Source organism: Salvelinus alpinus, chromosome 8 (genome assembly GCF_045679555.1).
Source record: "Salvelinus alpinus chromosome 8, SLU_Salpinus.1, whole genome shotgun sequence".
In the NCBI taxonomy this organism is placed as follows: Eukaryota; Metazoa; Chordata; class Actinopteri; order Salmoniformes; family Salmonidae; genus Salvelinus; species Salvelinus alpinus.
The window spans coordinates 38,696,349-38,718,275 of record NC_092093.1 but is presented as its reverse complement, the minus strand read 5'-3'; the positions used below and the strand labels follow the sequence as shown (position 1 = coordinate 38,718,275).

The 21,927-nt window shown below is 42.7% G+C and overlaps 1 protein-coding gene across 1 annotated transcript; it reads left to right on the top strand.

The window, feature by feature from the left end:
- Nucleotides 1–1,142: 1,142 nt before the first annotated feature.
- cd109 (CD109 molecule) lies at nt 1,143–21,776 on the top strand. Its single transcript, XM_071412296.1, has 28 exons — nt 1,143–1,356; nt 1,505–1,642; nt 2,076–2,115; nt 3,696–3,777; nt 3,993–4,086; nt 4,226–4,364; nt 4,499–4,608; nt 4,999–5,277; nt 5,427–5,528; nt 5,960–6,136; nt 6,334–6,486; nt 6,639–6,663; nt 8,444–8,561; nt 8,788–8,905; nt 10,371–10,484; nt 11,768–11,986; nt 12,216–12,357; nt 13,073–13,249; nt 13,336–13,417; nt 13,737–13,965; nt 14,071–14,242; nt 16,117–16,307; nt 17,210–17,365; nt 17,502–17,567; nt 18,238–18,371; nt 18,573–18,729; nt 21,244–21,346; nt 21,452–21,776. The coding sequence occupies exons 1-28, from the start codon at nt 1,180–1,182 to the stop codon at nt 21,643–21,645; spliced, it is 3,888 nt and encodes a 1,295-aa protein (XP_071268397.1). The 5' UTR covers nt 1,143–1,179; the 3' UTR covers nt 21,646–21,776.
- Nucleotides 21,777–21,927: the final 151 nt, after the last annotated feature.

The following is a 21,927-nucleotide window of genomic DNA, read 5'->3' as shown; positions in this document are numbered from 1 at the left end:
AAAAATGGTACTTCAAAAGTATTCTAGACAAATGGATTTGCAATCCTATACTTTTTCTATTATCGAAGATGCTATACTTATTTGTCGTTATAGAGGATACATTTTTTTTAAATGGCCTCCCCTATTTTCAAAGTTCTCTATCCTCTTTTCTTTCAGGCCCAGCATGGCCCCCGGCCCTTCATACCTGATCTCTGTTCCGAGGGTGCTACGGCCTGGTGTCCCCATCACACTATCAGTCACTATCCTCACCAAGGCGGTGGAAGTCCAAGTCGTTACTGAGATTGTTAATGGTAATAACACTGTTGTCACAGAAACAACCATAATTCAAGGAGGTAAGATATTATTTTCAACTCAACTTTTAATATTTCTAGAACTGTTTATACGGTAAATGTTGGCTTGGATTTTGTTTCACATGTCGAGCAGCAACCTTGACATTTCGCTCTAATGATGTTGTATGATTATCAGTGCTTTAACTCAATTGATTATGACTCAGTTGATGTTAAACATCCCTTTTTCTTTATTCCATTTTCTTCATACAGGTTCTACTGAGGTGCTGGTTCTTTCACCGGTAAGTATTCATTTTTCTGAAATGCATAATGTGTATGCTTACACAATATAAAAACAATTCATTCAATAAAAGTAGCAATTAGATGTCAAAGCTATCATCTATACATGGTATGAATGAAGATACACATTTACATTTTATAGTGGGAGTAATGTTGTTACCATTTTGGTTACTTGAGTTGTATTCCCCCTTTCAAAGTAGAGACAGTATTTTTATAGTATGTGCTGTTGATCACAGAATTGTTGGTCACAGGCACATAGAAAATTCCTCTTCAGTTTTGGTATTCAACTCTGAGGTCCCACACAATCATTTTTACAGAGAGAGGCTTGGATCAGGTGTATCTTTTGTGTCAGGTATAGCATAAAAAATGGGATATTATAAACCACCACAAACACGACAAAGTAAGTCGCATTCGAAATTTCACCGTCCACCATTGTGTCTGAGATAACAGTACACCTTAGCCTTGACTCGTGTCTGCCAGAATACTTGAATACTTCTTCTTCCTGACCCTCTTTGACCTTTGACCTATTCTGCTATTCCCCCCTCTACAGATCCCTGACAGTGAACTGAGCTATTGGCACCCCTACACGCTGGTGGTCAAGGGCTATGTCGGGATGGGCAATATGGTGTTCACCAACTCTACGGTCCTGCGTTTTAACCCCAAAAGCTCATCCACGTTTATTCAGACAGACAAGGCCAACTACAGGCCTGGGCAGGTTGTGAAGATTCGGGCAGTGTCCATTTACCCAGACGGCAAGCCATATATGGGCAAGATAGTTATTATCATTAAGGTGTGTGTTACTGGTACCATGTCAAGTGGGTATTGTATGAACATTCAGTGTGGAAGTGATAGCAGGTGGATGGAATGGAAACTTGAGATATGAAATTATGATGGCCAGTTGATCATTCTCATTTCCTTTTATGAACGCTGTGGGCCAGGATCCTAAGGCAAACATGATCCGGCAGTGGTTGTCATTGGACAGTGTTCTGGGTGTTCTGTCCCAAGAGTTTCAGCTGTCTAAGAATCCATCCCTTGGCAAGTGGACCATTGTGACTTCTGTCAATGTAAGTCCTCTTAAAATTTGAAGAACTATGCTAACGTTTTGCTGCTCAAAACATTGAGTGGTGATTATAGCTTTATTAAGGATTTTCAGGGTGATGCAGGCTATATATTTCATCTTGGCGATATTTCATCTCGTTAACAGATGGCCTTGGGGCTTGAATGTGTTTTTTGTCTGCAAATGTTTTCATCTTCAGGAATAATTGACACTAAATACTCATAATAAATGAGTGTTATTTAAAAAATGTGTCTTCACTGAAACGTGTCTTCTGCGAACTATTACACAAAGACAGCCCCCATCGTGTTGTTTTAATCAAGGGAGAGTAGATAACTACAACAAAACTGGCCAGACGTTTCAAAAGTCTTCCTGTAGGAGGGCTAGAAACAAGCAGTGCATAGTTCATTGTGCTGAAATGTGGTCACCTCTCACATTTTCTCTTTGTCTCGCAGGAAGTTGTGAGTGAAAAACAATTCAACGTGGAACATTATGGTAAGATCGCTTTGATCAACGTTACATCATTGTTAAGCTTAGGGCTCCTGTACCTTGTCCATAAGTTCTGGTTCCTCCCTATATTGTTCAGAACAAAGGTAGATGACCCACCAAGGGATACTCACTGACTCTCTCTCATTTTGAACATGACTAAAGCTGAACTATTTACTCAGACATTAAACTTAAGCTAATAAGCTATACATTTTTCATTTACATAAACCAAACACATTCAATATGGTACATTTAGGTTGTAACTAAATAGGCTGTGATTGAACTGCATAGCATTTACTTTTTGTGTACTTCAATATACACTACATATACAAAAGTTTGTGGTCACCCCTTCAAATTAGTGGATTCGGCTAATTCAGCCACACCTGTTGCTGATTCGAGCACACAGCCACGCCATCTCCATAGACAAGCATTGGCATTAGAATGGCCTTACTGAAGAGCTCAGTGACTTTCAACCTGGCACTGTCATAGGATGCCACCTTTCCAACAAGTCAGTTCAGCAAGTTTCTGCCCTGCTAGAGCTGCCCCGGTCAACTGTAAGTGCTGTTATTGTGAAGTGGAAATGTTTAGGAGCAACAACGGCTCAGCCGCGAAGTGGCAGGCCACACAAGCTAACAGAACGGGACCGCCGAGTACTGAAGCGCATAACGTGTAAAAATCGCCTGTCCTCAGTTGCAACACTCACTACCGAGTTCCAAACTGCAAAATAACTATTCATCGGGAGCTTCATGAAAGGGGTTTCCATGGCCTAGCAGCCGCACACAAGCCTAATATCACCATGCGTAATGCCAAGCGTTGGCTGGAGTGGACTAAAGCTCAGCACCATTGGACTCTGGAGCAGTGGAAATGCGTTCTCGGGAGTGATGAATCACGCTTCACCATCTGGCAGTCCGACAGATGATTCTGGGTTTGGCGGATGCCAGGAGAACGCTACCTGCCCAAATGCATAGTGCCAACTGTAAAGTTTGGTGGAGGAATAATGGTCTGGGGCTGTTTTTCATGGTTCGGGCTAGGCCCCCCTAGTTCCAGTGAAGGGAAATCTTAATGCTACAGCATACAATGACACTCTACGATTCTGTACTTCCAACTTTGTGGCAAGAGTTTGGGGAAGGCCCTTTCCTGTTTCAGCATGCACAATGCACAAAGCGAGGTCCATACGGAAATGGTTTGTCGAAATTGGTGTGGAAGAACTTGACTGGCCTGCACAGAGCCCTGACCTTAACCCAATCGAACACCTTTGGGATGATTCGGAATGCCGACTGCAAGCCAGGCCTAATTGCCCAACATCAGTGCCCGACCTCACTAATGCTCTTATGGCTGAATGGAAGCAAGTCGCCCCAGCAATGTTCAAACATCTAGTGGAAAGCCTTCCCAGAAGAGTGGAGGCTGATATTTCAGAAAAGGGGGGACCAATGCCCATGATTTTGGAATGAGATTTTCGACGAGCAGGTTTCCACATACTTTTGGTCATGTAGTGTATCTTGAATAAAAATACACATTTGAAAAGCTTTTGCTGAGGTTTGTGTGTGATTGTAATCGATTTCAATGAATGTTCTTTGTGTTTGTTTCAGTGCTGCCCAGGTTTGAGGTGTGGATAGAGGCTCCCAGTGTCCTTCATCATGATGATACTCTCTGGGGCATGGTCACTGCTAAGTAAATCAGTTTGATAATGTTTTACCTTATGGTTTGAACAAGGCTATGTGTTTTGTGCACATGTACTTGAAGAAATAGTGTCTTATAAGCCCATATGGGCTGGGCGCAAAATGGTGTATAACACTGAAAATTCAATCAAAACGATTTGGTTCAGATCATTTGAAGGTCCCACTGCAGCAAGAGGGATTGTAATCTACTCCCTCTCTATCTCACAGATACATGTATGGGAAGCCTGTGCAAGGTCACATGAACATAACCTACTTGCATCGTTTTCATGGCATCGGTGTGAGTTCTGATGATCATAAAGAGGTAAGTTTGCCCACCCCCACATGTAATTTGTAATTTTAGTCTTATGAATCACATAAGGGATCCTGTTGGCATTTGAATGACATTCATGAAACCTGAAGTGGAGATCTCTGATGATTCAGTGTTTGTCATTTTTATACAGATTCACGGCTCGGCGGAGTTCTCTTTTGATGTGCCTGACTACCAGGCCATGTATAAACGATCTGCAGACAACATGTATGAGGATTATGAGAACGATGAGTTTCTTACCATCATAGTTTATGTCACAGAGTCCCTGACAGGTAATCATATAGTTATTTCAAACCATATAAGTTCGATTCTGTACACTCATTTCTTATTGAGAATGAAGAATAACGCTCTCATTCGGAGTCGACTGTTACTGATCTATAGAATCTGTTGTTTGTTGATTTTTAAGGACTGACCTATCACAGCACTATGGAGGTGGGTGTGGTTAAATGTAGATATAACCTTGCCTTCCGTGGATACCCCAGCTATATAAAGCCCCCTTTGAACTTCACCGCTGAGGTAAGCGAAATTACAAGTCTACAGAGTATTGTTCAGTTGCGTGGGTGTGGAAATAAATGGTAAGCTTTCCATGACCAAACACATCGGCGCAGCTCTGACAAAAGTAGGTTAAGTAGCTTTTTCACGTTTCGTATTATTACGCCTGTTTTCATGCAGCGTGATCAGTGATACATGAGTAGGGCATATCGTTGGTTCAGACTACCTCATATCAATGCCATGGAAACAAACCTACTACTATAAGTGTTTGTGCCATACCCAGGACCTGCAGAACGCTGTGCCCTACTACTCTTAATTCTCATCACAGAAAACAATAGAAGTCATTATGATCTTTGGAGTATGGATGTCATGTCCTGAAACACGTTTAGTTTACAAAACCCCTTGTTCTTGCAGCTGAAAATATCCACGTACAACAAGCGGCCCCTGACTCGAGAGGACCAGGGGAAGAATGTTACAATCTCCGTAACACAGCAAAGGCACAGTCCATGGAGCTGGAAGCTGGACGACTTGGGGTTAATGCTGCCTCGCGTGTTGCTAAACTCTACTGGTCCTGGCCTCCCTCCAATGCCAGATGAGATACCAGTCCAGACAATGGTTTTACCTGTGCCTGCAGACGGGGTCATCCCCATTCACATACAGCTCTCAGATAAGGTGGCAACACTCACTGTAGATGTAAGTGGCCTTTCAAAATGACTGTTTCAAAATCACTTCCAACAATGTACAGTGTCTCTCTTTGTATTGAACTGTACCTGGGTTAGGTACCGCAGTACGTGGTCAAAATGAAGATATCATCATTTGTGATAATATTTCTTTTTTTTTAGGCTTCATTCAAGGACGGCTATAAGATGCTACAGGTCTATAGCAGCTACAAGTCCCCCAGTAAATCGTACCTGCAGATCCAGAAGTTCCGTTCAACTCCACAGGTAGATCTCACAGGGATGGTTAAGACATCCAGTGATTAAATACGTGTTACCAAATGACTTTGTCCCTCCTAGGAGATTTGAAGGAAGTCATGCTGAGACTGAGGCCGCAGATGTCATAGATGTGTGAGATGCCTTAGGCTTGAGCACCTTGCGCTAAAAATGGACCGTTTCATAAACGCCAGCAACATGGCGAGATCCTCGTGATATATTTACTCTAAGCGATGAACCAAACTTTGATTTTCTGAAGGTTGATGTCCCGCTCCAGTTGTCACTTCAGAGCAATTTCCCATTGAAAGAGTTTCACTACCTGGTAAGTACCTCAAGCAGTTTACCTGTCATATAACGATACCTTAAAAGATTGATCCTCAAGTTAATCTCATCAGTTCGTATCCAAAGGCCCAGCATTCTTCTCTTGTCTCTCCTGTTTCCAGGTGATGTCCAGGGGACAGGTGCTGTCTTCTGGAAGAGGCAGCTCTTCTTCCCTCACCCTGACCCCACAGGAGTCCTGGGCTCCCTTGGCCTGCATTGTCGTATACTGTGTACATTCCGATGGAGAGATCTTCAATGATGCACTGCATGTTCCCATCGCCCAAGATCTAAAAAACGAGGTAGTTGCCATCGGTTGTTTTACTTTGAACATTTGCTGCGCCAGCTCAAGGTGCAGATTGAGACCCCCGCTGCCCTTCATCATATCTCTAAACTGAATCGTTGGAATAAGTAACAGTTAACCTAGCAGTATAGTCATTCATGATCTTGACTGTGATATTCTGCCCCAGTATATTGTGGTGTGCCCTCTCTCTGGCAGGTGTCTCTGAGCTGGAGTGAGGACAGGGCCAGGCCTGCTGATGAGGTGTCTCTCAAGGTGTCTGTTGCTGAGCCCGGTTCACTGGTGGGGATTCTGGTGGTGGATCAGGCAACTCGCTGGCCGCACTCACACAATGACATCACCAAGGACATGGTGAGGAAGACCAATGTTGTAAAAGGGAAAAAAACAGCCTAAAAACATGCGTGAACTTGACTGCCACAGAATTCAGTAATATAAGGAAAATGTATGTAAGCAGATACTGTATGTACTTCTTGTTTTGAAAGACATTGTTTGTTTCACAAAAGAGTGCGATCCATTCTGTAACCTTGGGTTAGATAGTACCAGTGATGACACAGGGATGGGCAACTTTGTTGGGGGTGGGGGCCACAAAAAATATGAATTTACCCACACATGCAGTCAACTGATTTGTGCAATCAATCCAACTGTGCAGTTAAACTACTTAACTCTCTTAAATAAATGCTTTATACCAGTAGCCAAGGCCGGCCCAAGCTTTTTTACTGGCCCCCGTATTTTTAATGAACCTTTATTTAACTCGGCAAATCAGTTAAGAACAAATTATTATTTACAATGACGGCCTTGGAACAACTGCCTTGTTCAGGGGCAGAACGACAGATTTTTATCTTGTCGGCTCGGGGATTCGATCTAGCAACCTTTCAGTTACTGGCCCAACGCTCTAACCACTAGACTACCTGCCTTCTTGAAGGTGAAGATACATTTTTCCTGCAAATTTCCTGCAATTCTACACATTTTGCCACAGGGCAGAGAGACAATGTTGCAGTTTTAAAGTAAGTTTACTGCAATTCTACACATTTTGCCATGAGGCAGAGAGAACATTTTGCAACTAACACGTCATGCAATTCTACTCATTTTGCCATGGGGTAGAGACATTTTTACAGTTTTTAAGCTAATGTCTTGCAATTCTACACACTTTGCCATGACTTATGCCATGTTAATATTACATCTGAGTGAGAAGGACTAACAAAATCAATGGGGGCCCTCTGGAGGTCAAGTTCCCTGGGCACACGCACGGTTGGTATTCGGCCATCTTTAATACAAGTTTAGATAGCTGGATAGACTAACACACCAATCAAAAAATGGTTAGCTGACATGGTTAATTGAGTGACTGTCAGTAACTGACATAACACGAGAGAAACTACTGATGCACAACCACATTTCTAAATTGCACCTTGTGTATTCTACTATTCTAACTCAACAGTAAGTTGAGACCCAAATTGTTTACTTTATTGTTGTTTCAACCCTCTTCTATCCTCTCCTCCTTTCCTTTCCTGTCCTTCCTCATTCCCCTTTCAACAGTTCATGGATCTGGTAACAACAACAAAAATACATATTTGGAAATTGATCCGCGGGCCTACAAAAGGGGGGAGCTTTTTGTTGTTTTGTGATTCCCTACAGCTTTTCAATGTCTGACTTTAATGTGCACCACACATATTTTTTTTATTTGATTTATTTAATCTTTATTTAAACCAGGTGGGCCATTTTACATGATATAATATCCCGTGCAAGTACACCTATGAAACACTTCCTATTGCCCCACCCAAGTATCGGTCAGGTGTAAACGAAGTCACTATGAACTGTCTGTTTTGAACCTGACCAAACAGGTTTTAACAATGCATTATATTTTTGTCTCTAGCTGTTTTGTTGTGCTGTGAAGGTTGTAACAGTAGGAGGCTTTAGTGAATGATGGTGTTTTTTCTCAGGTGCTGGAGGAGATGGCAGAATACGACAGAAAGACGACAGGCGACATGAGAACGGGAGATCCCTACTCCATCTTTACGGTGGCTAGCTGTGACCTTGACAGGCGTATCAGATACCATGTCACCATCACACATACTGTATATCACATTCCTAGGAAAATGTGCATGTTTCTTATGTTCTTTGTGATTGTTTGCTACATCCCCAGACATCTGGCATCATGGTTTTGACAGATGCCAAGTTGGAGAAGATGGGGGAGCAATTGAGACCTCAATTTCGTAAGCGCAGATATAACTACCCACAAAGCACATTGTGCCTCCAGTATGCCTATGTGCAGTATTTGTCTTGGCTGTATTAACCCCTGTGTACCCTACAGCAGGGGAGGAAATCCAATTGCCTGGAGATGAGGGGGATGATATGGAACAGGAGGAGCAGGAGCCTCGGGAACGCAGGGACTTCCCTGAGACCTGGCTGTGGCTGGACACCAACACAGGGTGATGGAGAGTAACCATGGTCCATAATATATACACACACACACACACACACACACACACACACACACACACACACACACACACACACACACACACACACACACACACACACACACACACACACACACACACACACACACACACACACACACACACACACACTTTAATTAAATGTGCATTAATCCGACTTTTACTGACAACATGCATTTCATTGTCTTGGTCACAGGGATTCTACCACAGCTGAGTTCCCTCTGACTTTACCGGACAGCATTACTACCTGGGTAGCCACTGCCTTTGTCATGTCTGCTGATCTGGGCCTAGGCATCATTGAGACCCCTGCAAAGGTACTGTACTATACCCTCTAGAAGAAAAGGAAAAGCTGCACACTCTAATAGCTCCGATGCAGTATTTTATTTACCAACTTTTCCTGTACTATATCCTCACACAAGCCCTGATCTGCATTGTTGGCGCCGTACGAGTCATTGTTCATTCCCAGATAGACTTACTCTACTCTACTTTACTCTACTCTACTTTACTCTATGATACTCTACTTTCATGTACGATACTCTACTCTACTTTCTTATACGATACTTTACTCTACTCTACTCTACTTTCATCGCCGGTACTCTACACTACTCCACATTACTCTACTTTCATCTACTCTACCCTTTCATCTTCTCTACTCAACTTTCATCTACGATACTCTACTCTACTTTCATCTACTCTACCCTTTCATCTTCTCTACTCAACTTTCATCTACGATACTCTACTCTACTTTCATCTACTCTACTCTTCTATACCCTTCTCTACTCTACTAAATCTACACTACTCTACTCTACTCCTCTCTACTCTACTCTACCTTCATCTACTTTACTCTACTTTACTCTACTCTACTCTACTCTACCCTACCCTACCCTTTTCTACTCTACTTTCATCTACGATACTCTACTGTACTCTACTCTTCTCTATTCTACTTTCATCTACGATACTCTACTATACCCTTCTCTACTCTACTTTAATCTGCAATACTCTACTCTACTTTACTCTACTTTCATCTACTCTACTCTACCCTACTCTACCCCTCTCTACTCTACTTTCATCTACAATACTCTACTCTACTCTACCTTCATCTACTCTACTTCCATCTACTCTACTTTACTCTAACCTACCCTTTTCTACTGTACTTTCATCTACGATCCTCTACTGTACTGTACTCTTCTCTATTCTACTTTCATCTACGATACTCTACTCTACCCTTCTCTACTCTACTTTCATCTACGATACTGTACTGTGCTCTACTCTATCCTTCTCTACTTTCATCTACGATACTCTACTCTACTTTACTCTACCCCTCTCTACTCTACTTTCATCTACAATACTCTACTCTACTCTACCTTCATCTACTCTACTCTAACCTACCCTTTTCTACTGTACTTTCATCTACGATACTCTACTGTACTGTACTCTTCTCTATTCTACTTTCGTCTACGATACTCTACTATACCCTTCTCTACTCTACTTAAATCTACAATACTCTACTCTTCTCTACTCTACTTTCATCTGCAATACTCTACTCTACTTAAATCTACAATACTCTACTCTTCGCTACTCTACTTTCATCTGCAATACTCTACTCTACTTTACTCTACTTTACTCTACTCTACTTTAATCTACTCTACTCTACTCTACTTTCATCTGCGATACTGTACTGTACTCTACTCTATCCTTCTCTACTTTCATCTACGATACTCTACTCTATTTTTCTCTGCTTGACTCTACCATCCTCTCCTCTCCCTCTTGTGTTTTCAGCTCACAGTGTTCCAGGACTTCTTTCTGTCCTTGAATTTACCTGCTTTCATCATCCGAGGAGAGCTGCTGGTCGTGGAGGTCACTCTCTTCAATTACCTCGAACAGGATCTCGAGGTGAGCTGCATTGTCTGGCATCAATGTGCCTCTCAGATGTATCTTGCCTAGCCACTTTGATATTATTTACTGTGTTGAGAATCTCTCACTACAGTCAGTGGTGTAAAGTACTTAAGCACAAATACTTCAAAGTACTACTTAAGTAGTTTTTTTTGGTATCTGTGCTTTACTTTACTATTTATATTTTTGACAACTTTTACTTTTACTCCACTACATTCCTAAAGAAAATAATGTACTTTTTACTCCTTACATTTTCCCTGACACCCAAAAGTACTCGTAACGTTTTGAATGCTTAGCAGGACAGGAAATTTGTCTAATTCACACACGTATCAAGAGAACATCCCTACTGCCTCTGATCTATCAGACTCACTAAACACAAATGCTTCGTTTGTAAATTATGCCTGAGTGTTGAACTGTGCCCCTGGCTATCTGTAAAAAAAAAAATGAAAACAAGAAAATGAAGTCGTCTGGTTTGCTTAATATAATAAATATTTAATGATTTAGACTTTTACTTTTGATATTTAAGTACATTTCAAAGCAAATATTTTTGGATTATACTCAAGTAGTATTTTACTGGGTGACTTTCACTTTTACTTGAGTCATTTTCTTTTAAGGTATCTTACTTTTACTCAAGTATGAAAATTGGTAATTGTATTATTTCCTTATTTGACACATTCACCGTAACATATTTAAGCAGTAAGGCCCAAAGGGGTATGGTTATATGGCCAATATGCCACGGCCAAGGGCTGTTCTTAAGCACAACACAACACGGAGTGCCTGGATACAGCCCTTAGCCGTGGTTTATTGGTAATATACCACAAACACCCAAGGTGCCATATTGCTGTTAAAACTGATTACCAATGTAATTAGAGCAGTAAAAATGAGTTTTATCATACCTGTTGTATACGGTCTGCTATACCACGGCTTTCAGCCAATCAACATTCAGGGCTTGAACCACCCAGTTTACAATTACAAATAGAATCCTGTAATGGTGTTGCAGCCAGAACAAGAATGAACCAGTTTGAATGTTTACATGCTAGAGGTAACAAAGCATTGTACCTATTAATCCAACAGGGACCTATCCCAGAAATATCACTCCCCTCTAATCCATTTATCATAGTTCTAATCTGTAATATTGTTACGGGACAAACATTTTCGGGGTTAAGAACAGTTTGTTTTACCTCGAAAGACATTCCATGTCTTTTGAGAAGCGTGTCATGTGATCTGGGCGACTTCCCTTTCTTCCCTTTCTCTCTTTGTTTGCTCTCGTTCTCCACTTCCAGGTGATGGTGATTGTTTCCCAGAGTGACTCGTTTGAGTTTGTCTTCCCGGACAATGAGGAGCTCTCTATGGCCAGTACACGTACTGTGTCTGTGGGGAGTCAGAACGGAACCTCTGTCCTATTTCCCATCAGGCTACTGGTCCTGGGGGAGATCCCAATCTCGGTCGAAGCCAAATCGTCTGTGGCCTCTGACGCCGTCCACCGGATGGTTCTGGTCAAGGTACAGGTCACAAGTTTCACTTTACTTTGATAAACGTACAAGTCAGCGAAAGCAATTCATTTTTCTCCTTATTGGAGTATCAAATTAATTTGTTAGTTATTTCAGCTCAAACACAAAAAATCTTGTTCTTGTTAAACTTCTTCAAAGGACTTTTCAGTCTCACCCAGGTTGTATTGCATATTATTGTTCCTTTGTGCGTAATGATTTTTCATCCATGTTGTTTTGGTAGCCTGAAGGACTTGAGCAGTCTTTTTCGAAGACCATGTTTCTGGAGCTGGTGGGGTCAGAGAAAAGCCTTTCCAGGGAAGTGTCGTTCACCTTCCCTGCAGATGTTGTGGAGGGCAGTCAGCGAGCACAAGTGACTGCAGTCGGTATGTAAACACATCCAGCTTGGCCTCTTCCACTCCAGTCACAAGCTAGTGACCCAAAACTCATTGTCGATGGTCTTATAACGAGCATAGTCACAATATATTAGACCTCTCTATCACCACTTTACCCCTATAAAATGACGAAGTGAACACTCTTTGAAAACACGGGAGAAAGAATGTCAAGCAAAGACAAAGCCTTAAACACGTTGAATCCGTGAAATTTCCGTGGAAAATACTGACATGTTTGGCAACGCTTCATTCTCTTTTTATGGTCAGCAGCTGTGTGATTGTTTTCTTACCCTTCGGAGGAATGGAATCCTAAAGAGTGATGCATCTGTCACTCTAGTCAACCTGTCAATCTAGCAGGCTACTTTGGATGCTTGTGTTTGTTGTCCGGTAAACATGCTTGCTGTTTAAGTGGCAGCTCTTGTAAATATGTCAGGGAAGAGCAAGTCTGGTTGTTACTTGTTAGGCTAATTGTCTGTCACCATATTAAAATACATTTATTTTTTTATTTTTTTACTTGTTAAGCTGTCACCACGTGGGCTCCTTTGGATGTTGACAGGCCATAGATATCTTAATCAATTATTAGTGTTCTCATTCCTAATTCTATGGGATGAGCTGTCTCAGTCTGGGGATGCATTGTGAGAGTTAGACCAAGATGTCATTTCTCATGGTTTCTGTCATATTTTCTTCATTTTCTTTCTTGGTGGAAAAGGTGACATCCTTGGACCGTCCATCACGGGCCTGGAGTCCCTCATCCAGATGCCTTCTGGTTGCGGGGAGCAGAACATGATCCACTTTGCTCCCAACATATATGTCATCCAGTATCTGACCGCGTCTGGACAAGCTGACCACGATACCTTGATTAAAGCCACCTCTTACATGATGAAAGGTGCTAATAATACCAACTCATGCCACTGAGCTGAAATGTGTACGATGAAGATGAATAGTTAACCTTTTTGTCTCTCATCCATGTAGGATATGAACGTGAACTGTCCTACCAGAGAGATGACGGTTCCTTCAGTGCTTTTGGGGATAGTGACTACTCTGGAAGCACATGGTGAGAACTTGGCGTCTGTCTGTCTGTCTGTCTGTCTGTCTGTCTGTCTGTCTGTCTGTCTGTCTGTCTGTCTGTCTGTCTGTCTGTCTGTCTGTCTGTCTGTCTGTCTGTCTGTCTGTCTGTCTGTCTGTCTGTCTGTCTGTCTGTCTGTCTGTCTGTCTGTCCGTCCGTCTTCCGTCCGTCCGTCCGTCCGTCCGTCCGTCCGTCCGTCCGTCCGTCCGTCCGTCCGTCCGTCCGTCCGTCCGTCCGTCCGTCCGTCCGTCCGTCCGTCCGTCCGTCCGTCCGTCTGTCTGTCTGTAACCCTGTTTTCTCTCCGAAGGCTCTCTGCGTTCGTACTGAAGTGCTTCCTGCAGGCAAGGCCCTTCATCTCCATTGATGGCAGAGTGCTGGTCAGTACCGCCGCCTGGTTGGGGGCCCAGCAGGGGAAGGATGGGGCCTTCTTGGAGCCCGGCCGGGTCATTCACACTGAGCTCCAGGGAGGCCTGGATGGCCCTGTATCTCTCACAGCCTACGTTCTCATGGCTCTACTGGTGGATGACATCTACAAGGTGGGAGTCATGCTACCATTAGATTCTGTGCTACAGTATTTGGTTTGTTAAATCTGAGCCTGCTGAATCTCTGTGGTTGACGTTTTCTCTGTTTCTATTATTCAGAACATGTATGCGAGCCAGGTTTCCGGGGCCCTGGTGTTTTTGGAGACCAGGCTTGCTCTAGGCATCTCCAGTAACTACAGCCTGTGTCTGGCCACCTACGCTCTGACCCTGGCCAACAGCGAGAGTGCAGAACGAGCGCTGGCACAGCTGATGGGACGAGCAGAGATGAAGGGTAAACACTTAGGGAGTTGGATGGGGATGGATGAGACACCTCTTTACTAAGGTGCTGGTTACATCTAAAAACATTTCAAGAGGAATTTAGAAAACACACAATTGTTATTTCTTGATTAAACTTTCTTGATTTCTGCATGTTTAATATTATGTTATTCTATATACAGTTGAAGTGGGAAGTTTACATACACCTTAGCCAAATACATTTAAACTCAGTTTTCGACAATTCCTGACATTTAATCAGAGTAAAAATTCCCTGTCTTAGGTCAGTTAGGATCACCACTTTATTTTAAGAATGTGAAATGTCAGAAAAATAGTAGAGAGAATGATTTACTTCAGCTTTTATTTCCATTCCCAGTGGGTCAGAAGTTTACATACACTCAATTAGTATTTGGTAGCATTGCCTTTAAATTGTTTAACTTGGGTCAAACATTTTGGATAGCCTCCCACAAGCTTCCAACAATAAGTTAGGTGAACTTTGGCCCATTCCTCCTGACAGAGCTGGTGTAACTGAGTCAGGTTTGTAGGCCTCCTTGCTCGCACACGCTTTTTCAGTTCTGCCCACAAATTTTGTACAGAATTGATGTCAGGGCTTTGTGATGGCCACTCCAATAGCTTGACTTTGTTGTCCTTAAGCCATTTTGCCACAACTTTAGAAGTATGCTTGGGGTCATTGTCCATTTGGAAGATCCATATACGACCAAGCTTTAACTTCCTGACTGATGTCTTGAGATGTTGCATCAATATATCCACATAATTTTCCTCCCTCATGATGCCATCTATTTTGTGAAGTGCACCAGTCACTCCAGCAGCAAAGCACCCCCACAACATGATGCTGCCACCCCGTGCTTCAGGGTTGTGATGGTATTCTTCAGCTTGCAAGCCTCCCCCTTTTTCCTCCAAACATAACGATGGTCATTATGGCCAAACAGTTCTATTTCTATCAGACCAGAGGACATTTCACCAAAAAGTACGATCTTTGTCCCCATGTGCAGTTGCAAACCGTAGTCTGGCTTTTTTTATGGCGGTTTTGGAGCAGTGGCTTCTTCCTTGCTGAGTGGCCTTTCAGGTTATGCCGCTATAGGACTTGTTTTTACTGTGCATATAGATACTTTTGTACCTGTTTCCTCCAGCATCTTCACAAGGTCCTTTGCAGTTGTTCTGGGATTGATTTGCACTTTTCGCACCAAAGTACGTTCATCTCTAGGAGACAGAACACGTCTCCTTCCTGAGCGGTATGACGGTTGCGTGGTCCCATGGTGTTTATACTTGCGTACTATTGTTTGTACAGATGAACATGGTACCTTCAGGCGTTTGGAAATTGCTCCCAAGGATGAACCAGACTTGTGGAGGTCTACAATTTATTTTCTGAGGTCTTGGCTGATTTCTTTAGATTTTCCCATGATGTCAAGCAAAGAGGCACTTAGTTTGAAGGTAGGCCTTGTAATACATCCACAAGTACACCTCCAATTGACTCAAATTATGTCAATTATCCTATCAGAAGCTTCTAAAGCCATGACATAATTTTCTGGAATTTTCCAAGCTATTTAAAGGCACAGTCAACTTTATGTATGTAATCTTCTGACCCACTAGAATTGTGATACAGTGAATTATAAGTGAAATAATCTGTCTGTAAACAATTGTTGGAAAAATTACTTGTGTCATGCACAAAGTAGATGTCCTAACCGACTTGCCAAAACTATAGTTTGTTAACAAGAAATTTGTGGAGTGGTTGAAAAACAAGTTTTAATGACTCCAACCTAAGTGTATGTAAACTTCCGACTTCAAATGTACAGCGCAAGCCTTGTCTTCTAGATGTTGTCGTTGTTGATGTAGTTAATTTGTGTTTCCCACCATTACTTCCTCTGTTTGCAGACGGTGTTCCATCCTGGAGTTCATCAGGCATAGGACTTTCTGAGTCGTGGCAGCCGCGCTCCGCAGACATCGAAATGGCTGCCTACCTGCTGCTCTCCCTCCACAAGCTATCAAGGCTGGAGGAGGGCTTCAGCCTCATGAAGTGGCTCAGTCAGCAGAGGAACTACTTGGGAGGATACAGCTCCACACAGGTAAGGAAGGAAGGGTCAGTCTCTGATCCCATATCAGCAAGGCTGGTTCAGAACATATGCATTTCAAGGGTCACTGTGGGTCAGTGACGAAACCCAGATCAGTTAGACTGGGTCAGAATAGAAGCATTTAAAGGGTCAATCTCTGAGTCCAGATCAGTTAGGTTGGCTCAGAACATACTGCATTCCAGTTTCACTGAATATAACCAAAAGGAACATTCACAAAACCAAAGAGAACAATCCTCTAGTTTAGTGTCTATGGAGCCTGTTCTGTGTCAGTCACAGGGATTGAAATGAAGTCTCTCAAGTACTGTGAGGCACGTTGTGATAAAATGTACCACTTTACCCAAAATCCCACCACGGACAGAGTTAGGGTATAACAAGATATTAGGGGCCCAAGGGCTTACAAGTGATACACAGTGAAGATAGGAGTAAGGACCAACAGGCTGTATTGAGCTGGCATGCAGCTCAATACAGCCTCCAGTAGAGCTGGAGAGAGGATAATAACACCAACGGGGGAGAGGGAACAGCTGCTCTGTCTGTGTCAAATTGTTAGGGAGACTGTTTTTGGCTGGCTGGGCTAAAAGAAAAGTTATTGTAAGCAGCCCAGTCCGTGCTCAGACGCTCAAACAACATCCAAAGCAAAACCAGATATTGGTTTCATTCTGTGGGAATTGGCATTCATTTATTGAAAGGGTTTTTCGAAAATGGCCTCTTCTTGCCTCCACATTTGGAAATTAAGTCTACGGCTGTCATCAAATGGTACCCTATTCCCCTTCATAATGCACTACTTTTGACCAGAGCCCTAGGGCCCTGGTCAAAAGTAGTGCACTATATAGGGAATAGTGTACCATTTGGGACTCAGCCCGGAGTCTAGCTGCTTTATTGTCCCTTACTCTCCTCAGGATACAGTGATAGCCCTGCAGGCCTTGTCTGAGTACGCAGTCTACAGTGGGTCTCAACTCATCAATCTCCACATTACAGTCAACACAGCACCCTCAACCACAGTGGCCAGCTTCCACATCAACTACACCAACTATTTGCTATACCAAAGCCGAGAGGTGAAATAAAAATATCCCCATTCAAATAAATATCTAAAAACTATCTACCGATAAAGAACAAAGCAGCACATGATTCTCCAGGTTGGTGCCACCTTAGTGATGATGTTGCAACTGATTGCAGCGATTTACGTTTCAGATCGAGACAGGCAGAGAGGTACGCTTAAAGGTTTCTGCCAAGGGCCAAGGATTCGCTCTGTTTCAGGTACCGATAATCTTAAATGTACTTGATGTCATGTCTGCCAGCAATGTCCATCAATCTCAATAATGAAAATCTGTCACCTTGGATTTACGATCATAATAGTAACCCCACCATGCCGAACAATGTTGTGTCAGTAAGAGAGTACATGACATTACAGACAAAAGCTGAGCCACCCCAGTTGCTGGGCTATTGTAGTATTCACACGAACCCCATGACATAGAGGTTGCCAGTGCCTAGAACATTGTAATTATCAAGGTACAACACATGAAAACAAAACGTTCAACTGCTGTGAATGATTACCCAGCCTCCTGCATCATACCAATGACTAAACTCATATCAAAAGGATAAGAAATAACCAAAATATATAGTAAAAATGTCCACTTTGCAGTGTTATTGAGTGCAACTATCTCATGCCGACACTGTCTGATTGTGTCCCAGGGAGTTTGTGGTGGAGCCTCCTGCTGGAAAGTGGCCTGTAGTCTCAGTCTTCTTGTCCTGTTTTCATCCCTGTGAATGGGCTGCAACAAATCAGCCCGTAGTCAGTTTGAAGAAAACATTCTGTCTGTCAGTTAAACAATGGAAATGAAACTTGCCTGTAAATTGTTTAGATTTTCCAGCCCTTTATTTATATCTCTCAAATGATTTGTTTCTCTCTTTCTCTCTCTCGCTCTAGTTTAATGTGTTTTACAACTTAGAGAGCAGAGGGTTGTCACGGAAATGGAGAGACGCTGCACAGGAGGCGTTTGATTTGCACATAGAGTTGTTTGACACGAACATGTACTACATCCATCTTTACATTTGCACAAGGTAAGGGTTAGGGTATGGCTTGGTAACACACATTTGCAACTTAAAAAGGAAAAACAAGAAAGAAAACTCTGTTTTTCGATCACCTGCTGTTAAATAAGACAGATATTGGAAAGGACCACATGGTCTGGCGTGCCAGTATGCTACTAAAAGTTTAATACCTACCACGTTTGAGACAGCTATTTATGTATTTTTCTCTTCCAGTCTGTTGGAGGGCCAAGGCATTAATCAGACTGGCATGGCCATTCTAGACGTGGGCCTTCTCAGTGGCTTCATCTTGGCTCAGGATGGCATCGAGACCAACGATGTGGTTCGGAGAGTGGAAACGCCTCCGGGGAAAGTCATTCTCTACCTGGACTCTGTAAGTGTTACTATTATTTATACAGTATATATATATACCAAAGAATGTTGAAGACATTCTTTGGTACCCTTCCCAAGATCTGTGCCTCGACACAATCCTGTCTCGGATCTCTACAGTTTCTGTTTCGGAGCTCTTCGACCTCTTGGCTTGGTTTTTGCTCTGACATGCATTGTCAACTGTGGGACATTATATAGACAGGTGTGTACCTTTCCAAATCATGTCCAATCAATTGAATTTACCACAGGTGGACTCCAATCAATACAGTTCATTCGGAAAGTATTCAGACCCCTTTACATTTTGTTACGTTACCTACCTCCTTATTCTAAAATGTATTAAGTTGTTTTTCCCCCCTCATCAACCTACACCCAATACCCCATAATGACAAAGTAAAAGTAGTTTTAAAAAAGAAATATCACGTTTACATAAGTATTCTGACCCTTACTCAGTACTTTGTTCAAGCACTTTGGCAGCGATGACTCAAGCTCTGTCAGGTTGGATGGGGAGAGTCGCTGCACAGCTATTTTCAGGTCTCTCCAGAGATGTTCGATCGTGTTCAAGTCCGGGCTCTGGCTGGGCTACTCAAGGACATTCAGAGACTTTTCCCAAAGCCCCTCTTGCGTTGCCTTGGCTGTGGCTTAAGGTCGTTGTCCTGTTGGAAGGTGAACCTTCGCCCCAGTCTGAGGTCCTGAGTGCTCTGGAGCAGGTTTTCATCAAGAATTTCTCTGTACATTGCTCCGTTCATCTTTCCCTCGATCCTGACTAGTCTCCCAGCCCCTGCCACTGAAAAACATCCCCACATCATGATGCTGCCACCACCATTCTTCATTGTAGGGATGGTGCCAGGTTTCCTCCAGATGTGATGCTTGGCATTCAGGCTAAAGAGTTCAATCTTGGTTTCATCAGACCAGAGAATCTTGTTTCTCATGGTCTGAGAGTCCTTTAGGTGTCTTTTGGCAAACTCCAATCGGGCTGTCATGTGCCTTTTACTGAGGAGTGGCTTCCGTCTGTGCACATAAAGGCCTGATTGGTGGAGTGCTGCAGAGATGGTTGTCCTTCTGGAAGGTTCTCCCATCTCCACAGAGAAACTCTGAAGCTCTGTCAGAGTGACCATTGGGTTCCCCCAATTGCTCAGTTTGGCCGAGCCGCCAGCTCTAGGAAGAATCTTGGTGGTTCCAAACTTCTTCCATTTAATAATGATGGAGGCCACTGTGTTCTTGGGGACCTTCAATGTTGAAGACATTCTTTGGTACCCTTCCCAAGATCTGTGCCTCGACACAATCCTGTCTCGGAGCTCTACAATCCTTTCTCGGATCTCTACAGTTTCTGTCTCCGAGCTCTTCGACCTCTTGGCTTGGTTTTTGCTCTGACATGCATTGTCAACTGTGGGACGTTATATAGACAGGTGTGTGCCTTTCCAAATCATGTCCAATCAATTGAATTTACCACAGGTGGACTCCAATCAAGTTGTAGAAACATCTCAAGGATGATCAATGGAAACAGGATGCACCTGAGCTCAATTTAGAGTCTCATAGCGAAGGATCTGAATACTTAAATACATACTGTACGTAAATAAGGCATTCCTGTTTTTTATTTTTAATACATTTGGAAGAATTTCTAAAAACCTGTTTTTGCTTTGTCATTATGAGGTATTGTGTGTAGATTGATGAGGGGAATACAAAACAATCTATTTTAGAATAAAGCTGTGACGTAACAAAATGTGGAAAAAGGGAAGTAGTACTTTCCAAATGCCCTGTACATATCCTCACCTCTTCCCCTACGTGTGGTACTGTTTGTCTCTGTGTGGTGTGAGGTGTATCTTCTACTACAGTACTGTGTGGTGTGAGGTGTATCTACTACTACAGTACTGTGTGGTGTGAGGTGTATCTTCTACTACAGTACTGTGTGGTGTAAGGTGTATCTTCTACTACAGTACTGTGTGGTGTGAGGTGTATCTTCTACTACAGTACTGTGTGGTGTGAGGTGTATCTTCTACTACAGTACTGTGTGGTGTGAGGTGTATCTTCTACTACAGTACTGTGTGGTGTGAGGTGTATCTTCTACTACAGTACTGTGTGATGTGAGGTGTATCTTCTACTACTGTACTGTGTGGTGTGAGGTGTATCTTCTACTACTGTACTGTGTGGTGTGAGGTGTATCTTCTACTACAGTACTGTGTGGTGTGAGGTGTATCTTCTACTACTGTACTGTGTGGTGTGAGGTGTATCTTCTACTACTGTACTGCGTGGTGTGTCTGCTGGTTCATGTAACAAGACCGTCAATAGGATATACCCTGTGGCATCTCTCGTTCAGACAATGGTGAGGAGGAAACATATCCCGTATTGAGATAGATCTTGAAACTCTTGAGTACACAATTGTTGTCATAGGTACTCATTATAGATAGGGAGGCCTTGGAAACATTAGCCAGAAGTCAAACTTGTGTTACACGACCTCAAGTTCACTGTTCAGCAGGGAAACCACCTCTCGTTTTATTTCTCATGTTGACTCCCTCCTCAGGTGACAACAGAGGAGATGTGTGTGAAAGTCCCTCTAGTCATGGACTTCAAGGTTGCCAACGTCCAGGATGCAACGGTTCTCATCTATGATTACTACGAGCCCCGTAAACAATACTTAAGTTTCAACACACATTCGAAAATGAGGCATGAGATTACTTGGTGGACTTGTGCCTGTAAACTCATTGTTTCCTTTCTTGTCTCATACCAAGGGAGGAAGACGGTGAGGACATACCAGTCCTATTGGAGGTATGACATGGGCGCCTGCTCATTCTGTGGGGAAGACTGCAGCCAGTGTAAAGGACAGATGGCCTATGTGTCTAACAGTGTATCTGTCTCCCACCATTGCCACCATGTGGCCACTCTCGCCTGTTCTCTCCTTGTCCTCCTGGCCTGCAGCTTGTAAAATAGATCTGTATAGACTTGTTATACCATTTGGTTGTTTAATAATAAGTGGAAACTGATTTTACTGAATAGGTTGGGGAAGTGTGAGGTATTTTTTTTTCTCAAGGTTTTATTAAATCTTGCTCTGCAGTATATTTTGTCTTAGGCATCTCAAAGTCATGCACTGGAATGTTTGTAAAATACTGTTTAGAACTTTTTATTGGACTTTTAAGTGAAATATAAATAGAGGTACCAGAGCGCAGTACATTACAGGCATATTATGCATTTATTTGAATTCTTCTTG